The sequence below is a fragment of the Elaeis guineensis genome, chromosome 11 (assembly GCF_000442705.2).
Source record: "Elaeis guineensis isolate ETL-2024a chromosome 11, EG11, whole genome shotgun sequence".
Classification (NCBI taxonomy): Eukaryota; Viridiplantae; Streptophyta; class Magnoliopsida; order Arecales; family Arecaceae; genus Elaeis; species Elaeis guineensis.
In genome coordinates, this window is record NC_026003.2 from 59,038,642 (window position 1) to 59,045,201 (window position 6,560).

Here is a 6,560-nt window from a genome sequence, read left to right on the forward strand (position 1 = left end):
TCTCTTCTCACCAGTCGATCTATTCTCTTGAAAGCATTCGTAGTGAGAGCTCCTGATCTAAGAGTTGACGGTATAGAAAATCCTGATCTTCTCTTTTTTCCTTCAGCTTTTCCTTCAAGTACTCTGCATTTGCCAAGGCCTCCTGAAGTTCATTCCGAGGTATAGACGACTCCTGCATCATCTGAATCCTTTTGGAGGTAGAACTCTCATCCCTCTAAGGTGTTTTCTTTTTGTGGCTCGATCTGTCTGAGATTCTGGCCCTCTTGGCTGAGCTTCTGTTAGGACTCCTTTGAGAATGAACATCACGAGAGGTAGTCTCGACCCCATCTTCTTTCGAGCATCCTCCTTAGGCACTCTATGTTGTTGCAGACTCGACAGCAGTCTCTCTTGGCCCCAGATCTTTGCCTCTCAAGATCCTCAATTTTTTTCTCAGTCCTCCTTAACTCATCATCTCGACGATCGATCATTTCTCGAACTTCTCGAAAAGCATCCTCAGAAGAGTTGTCTTTCTTGGTTAACACGATGGTGGTCGATCATTCCTGCTCCAAAAGATACTTTAGCTAGTTTGTTTCCTCCTTTGCCATCATAAGCTCTAATGCCAAAGCTTTAGAGGTGGAGCCGATGAAGCTGGCTAGATAATGCCAACATGTACAAAATTTATACCAAGATTATTGTATGCAGCAAGCTACAGAAGATCAAAAGAAAAGATCCAAAGACTCTTTACCTCAGTGAGAAACCTGAGGGCACCTATCATCCACTGTTGAGCCCCTTATTCGTCCAAGTACCGTCCCTCAATAGGACAGAAAGTTTCTTAGAAATTCTGCCACGAACTTGAGATTCTCCACTGCAGACAGAACAGAGTGCGTCGGTTGTAAAAAACTTGCTTGGGAATCAATTGAGGGAAGGTATTTGATAGGAGCCACCTGCTCTAAAGACTCCTTAGTCTCCATCGCCATCGCCGAAGCTTCTTCAGGACAATTGACTGCATCCATCATCTGTGTCTTCTCCACCAAAGTTTCCTTTGCCAAAAGCCTCTTTGGTGGAGCTTTCACCACAGCCTCCAATGGGAAAACCGTAGCCTCGACAATCAAAAGGAGCTTTTCATCTCCCACAATCGTGGTAGCTAGTTTAATGGCCGAAATCTTCACATCGCCATCCACTGGAGTTGAAGGACCGATGGACGAAAGTTTAGCCTATCTGCTTTGGACCGATGCTAGTCCAAGCTTCTTCAAGAGCTCTGAATTCATCTTGCCTCCGAGAGCTACAATGAAAATCTGGAATGAAGGGAGATTGCAATTGCCTCCTCAATGCCCTCGAAAAGTAAATTTAAAGGAGAAGATAGAAAGCCACCACTGGAGAAATTAAATTCTCGAAAAGACTACCATATGAGTGGTCCCATCAATTGCGATCATTCGCCATAAGCCTTACCTGTCGGGTTGACATCATCAATTTTAAATGCTGAGAGCATATGTAAAAGCACGAGAGCACACATCTCTAGATCCGAGGTATGACTTTAGAGATTCTCCTTTCGTTTAATTCTCAGACTCAAGAGTAGAGAAGTAGTGTTATCATGGTACTGCGAATACCTCGAATCGATGTGCTATCATAGAATATCCCAGGCCAGCGAGCTATCGTCGTGATTGCCAACCCAAGTACCGAGCTGAGGTATGTGGAGCTGAGCTATTTGCACCTAATCTACTGCATGACTTGTCTGTCACGTGAGCTTCTTCCATTATCTTGGCCTACCAGTTCTCCAACATGTGCAGTAGCTATCTACTCCGAATGGATAAGTTTAGATGTAACCAACTCCCCATATTTCGCGAGAGCAGATAAAGACTAGAATATCTCGCCCACTAACAGTATGTCCAATAACCCAACAACCTTGAAACCGCACGTTCCTATGGTTGTTGGACCATATTCTCTATAAATAGCTAAAGCTCTGAAGATGCAGATAAGTAACCCCTCTCAGAGAATCAATTGCTGCTTTCATTATTCTTTGATTCCTAACTTGAGCATTGGAGAATCCTCATCGGAGCGAAAACCTTCGATTCAGATTTTGTTTTGCAGGTCACTCCAGCACCACTGCGTAAGGCCCAGTCGCCCACCTTCCGACTTCAGCTGAAACAAGCAGCAACAAAAACCATTGCTTACTAACTTGTACATGTAAATTTTAGATTATACTCTACAAGTTTATTTGATTATTCTTAAAGCATAATTACCGGTTACAATGTAGAACAACAAAAGTTGCAGTAGTTAGTACCACTAGATTTTTCTAATTCATTACTGATTTAGTACAAAGTAGCCACCCAAATGGAAAATACATACTTTTATTTCCTTGTTTTTCTTCTTTCCAGCTACAACTGATTTCAGCCAAGTTAGAACAGGTAAAACAATAAAATACTGCAGATTTCTTTGCAAAAAAAAGAAAAACAGGTTTGTTAGTTATACTGCATTTGTTGAATAATAAACTTGGTTGATAACACTAAACATGGAATGTGCATTAGTATATAGCTCAATCAGTAAATATTGAATTAAACATCCCGGATGCAGCAAAACACTATATAATACAACCTCATAGTCGCACTAGGGAAATAGAGCAGAATAATTCAAGTTGAACATATCAAGATGGTGAGTTTAACTTTTCACTTATTCTCTTTGCCTGAACCCTTAGATTTCTTTTAAGCATTTTTTACTTCATTAATATTGGCTTGATCTATATAAACATCGTTAAATTTGTCTGTCTAAAACTTCTTTAAAAAGTTTACCTCGGACCTAATTACTAGTAATCAACAATCATCATTAGGATGGATGGGCATGCCAGATATGTTTCCATGGGCCAAAAACATAATTTGGTCCTGAAAATTCTCCCACCAGAAACCAAGTTCCTAGCTTAAGGACAAAAGAAAAAAATTATTTTCGATTGTATCTTAATGTCTCAGCCTTTTAACTCTTAAAAACAATGTGTGTGCTATCATGTTGACATGTGTTAACCGCCAACAAGTGTGGTTTAGCACATGTGCTCTGTTTTTACGCCAGTCTAGAGAGATAAGGCAAGCACAGGCACAAATTTAGATCCTTTCTCAATATTTACTAAGTTCCCAAGATTCTGGGACTTCACATAATGTTAAAATGGCACTTCAAGTCATATATAATTATGAGTAGATTTGAAGTTGTATAGCACACACACAGGTGAAAGTTTGCATATGATATCCTGTCACGGATGATTGGACAAAGATTAATATTTATGACAGGATGGAGGGTGAGAAGAAAACAGACACACAAAGTTGTTGATCTTAGATTTGTACCGAGCAGGAGGTTGTTCATAGGCCTACATTACTGAGAACCGGTGTTGGGATATAACATGCAAAGTGACAGACTTTGAGAATCATAAAGTATAGGATTGACTGATAAAAACCATAAGCATACATACAAGCTTTATAAAAAGCTTTACAAAAATCTTATCCTTGCTCAAATTATTCCTCTCACCACTTTCACCGAGTTCCTCTTTTAATGAAAAGTAAACAAGGGATCTGCTAGGGGTTAGAAGTTTCAGTTTAAGAAAATTTTAATTCTAGGCAAGAAAGCTCACATGTTTCTACAAAGGAAGAATGAAGGCAAAACCATTAAAGCTACTTGTTCTCAAATATTGACAATGAGCTGAGCTCCAATGAATGGATTTTTGAGTATTCAAAAGAATTCATTAGGTAGAGGTATAAGAAAAGAATTCATTCTTTAGACTGCGTTGCAGGGCCAGGAATTACAGAGAACCCTTGCATGTCCACCTAGAATTCAAGCTACCTAGAATTTTTACTCTGATAAGCATATGGACATAGGAGTCTTTGGATAGCTGAAAACCAATGTTGTAGGATCATTGGGAGGAGGTAAATGTTACCTCATAAGAATTAATGTTTACCCTTACCAGAGCAGCAACATAATCTTGCCAACACAATCTTATCAAATGGGAAATTGGCACTTGAAAGAGTATCCATCCCAATCTCATGTCCGTAGCAAGTTGAATTAATTAACTAGCCAAAGAAGCATAGCAAAGATTGATGCAGTTTCAACACATCTCTTTAAAAAGCGAAATCATCCATCCATTTTTCCTCAGATTACATACTAACCCTTCATATTTTACCCACAAACCCTAGCAGTACATCCCTTCAAATTTCTTCAACACCACAGATAAGATTTCAGCATATAATAATACAGAGAAAACATATACACACAGTCATCCTCTTCCCTTCACCGACAACCTCCTGATTCATCGCAGATCTTCCATTCATTCCATATGTCTGCTGCGTAATAAAAACCTTGGGCACTGAAATTCTTCTACGAGCCAAGAATTAACTTAGGACAGTTCAGAGGAGTAATTGTATTTTTAGTGACAAGAATAATTTCACCATCATGCATCTGGCATTCTATTGTATACAAGAATAAAGCAATTTTCCACTAATAAAACCAGAAAGCAACAATAAAAAAAGAAACAGAAATGCATTAAATGATAAAATAAACATGACATCAGATGAGGCAAAACTCGTCAGAACATATCCAATAAACCACAGTTCCAATTTCATAAAGTTGTCATTTCATGAAACAAAGCTACATGCATTTCTCCATCCACTCGCTTCGAATACCAATCTCCGACGTTAAAATACAGCAATCAACCCAAAAACAAGCAATCGTAAGGTCAGGCCCAGATAGATCCCTGATGCATCATCACATCAAATCACATTTTAAAAAGGGGGAAAAAAAAAGCGAAGCACGTAAAAGAAAAACGCAAAGATCAAGGGAGAGAGATACACACGGAAGATCAAGATTAGGGTGCTGGTTCATCTCGTTTTACTTGGCAACCATGCGGAGGATGAAGTCCTCGTAGTGGATGGTGCCATCCGGGCCGACGTCGACCTCGCGGATCCACTCGTCAAACTCGGCGGGATCGAGCTTCTCGCCGATGCTGGTGAGGACGTGGCGAAGGTCGGAGACGGAGACAACGCCGGTGGAGTCCTTGTCGAGGACGCGGAAGGCGTCGCGTAGCTGGCGGTCGAAGGGTTCCGGGCGGAGGTGCTTCCGCATGAGCTCCAGGAAACGGGGGAAGTCGAAGGGCGCGGTCAGACCCTCCGAGGCCGCGATCTCCTTCAGCTGGGCCTGGGTCGGGTTACCCCCGAGCGATCGCATCAGGATCCCCAGCTCCGACGCCGCGATCCGCCCGTCGCCGTCCGTGTCGAACAAAGCGAACGCCTCGCGCATCGAGGCCACCTGCTCCTCCGTCAGATCATTCCCCATCTCTCTCGCGCGCGGATGGGAATGGCCGAACGGAAGGGGCCTTTTAACGGGAAACTTTTCCTTTTCTTGCGGGTGGGTTGGAGTCGGGTGGAACTTAGCGTCTCATAGAGGAAACCCACACGGAAATCAACACTTAAAAATTTCTGGTGATAAAACTTTTTTTTTTTTTTGGTCATAAAATTTTATCAATTTTTAAAGTTTTAGCGTAAAACTTAAAAACTTGGAATTTAACTAGGATGTAATTACTGTTAAGGGTGTTTCTTGAGATATTTCCATCAGGTAATCGATTTTCTTCATACCTGTTGGGTATAAAATACCCACAGTCGAAGTTTCAATGGAATTGATCCTTGCGGGCTCCGTCCACGACTCCAAGAGGACTCCGCCCGGACTCCTACGGGAGTCGGGTTCGTCGCCAACTTCAACTGCCGGTAAGCTCCGTCTGGACTCTTACGGGAGCCGACTTCGCACCTGACTTTAATTGCAGGAGGACTCCGCCAGGACTCCTACGGGAGCCGGGCTCCGCCCACGACTTCAACCGCAAGGAGGACTCCGCCCGGACTCCTACGGGAGCCGGGCTCCGTCGCCAACTTCAACTGCCGGTAAGCTCCGTCCGGACTCCTACAGGAGCCGGACTTCGCACCTGACTTTAATTGCAGGAGGACTCCGCCCGAGCTCCGTCCGGACTCCTACGGGAGCCGGACTTCACACCTGACTTTAATTGCAGGAGGACTCCGCCCGGACTCCTACGGGAGCCGGGCTCCGTCCACGACTTCTACCGCAAGGAAGGCTCCGTCCGGACTCCTACGGGAGCCGGACTTCGTCACCAACTTCTACTGCAGGTAAGCCTTGTCCGGACTCCTACGGGAGCCGAACCTCGTCTTTGATTTTAATTGCAGGAAGGCTCTGCCCGGACTCGTACGGGAGCCGGGCTCCGTCACCGACTCCAACTGCTGATAAACTCCGTCCGGACTCCTACGGGAGCCGGACTTCGCACCTAACCCCTATTGCTGGGAAGACTCCACCCGGGCTCCTACGAGAGCCGGGCTTCGTCCACGACTTCTGCTGCAAGAAAGACTCCGTCCGGACTCCTACGGGAGCCGGACTCCTCCTGCGACTCCAACTGCAAGTAGACTGCATCCGGACCCCTACGGGAGTCGGACTCCGTCTTCTATTCCGACTGCAAGAAGACCTCGCTATTAACTCCAACCGAACTTCGGCCGACAAGTCTGTACCCCCTGACAGGCCGTATTAATGGCCACGATTCTGCTCCACTCCCT

General features: G+C 44.0%; 1 protein-coding gene across 2 annotated transcripts; it reads right to left on the bottom strand.

Moving 5' to 3' along the window:
* Positions 1-2,100: 2,100 nt before the first annotated feature.
* LOC105034954 (probable calcium-binding protein CML7) lies at positions 2,101-5,355 on the bottom strand. 2 transcript variants are annotated; one of them, XM_073246068.1, is made up of 2 exons: positions 4,805-5,355; positions 2,101-2,118 (listed from the first exon to the last, which is right to left on the bottom strand). In XM_073246068.1, the coding sequence occupies exon 1, from the start codon at positions 5,281-5,283 to the stop codon at positions 4,840-4,842; it is 444 nt and encodes a 147-aa protein (XP_073102169.1). In that variant the 5' UTR covers positions 5,284-5,355; the 3' UTR covers positions 2,101-2,118; positions 4,805-4,839. The 2 variants fall into 2 exon arrangements, with proteins under 2 accessions (XP_073102169.1, XP_010908613.1); XM_010910311.4 differs by lacking the exon at positions 2,101-2,118 and adding an exon at positions 4,524-4,705 and having other exon boundaries at positions 4,805-5,353.
* Positions 5,356-6,560: the final 1,205 nt, after the last annotated feature.

Coding starts and splice junctions, on each gene's coding strand:
- LOC105034954 (XM_073246068.1), bottom strand. CDS start 5,283: ATGGGGAATGATCTGACGGAGGAGCAGGTGGCCTCGATGCGCGAGGCG.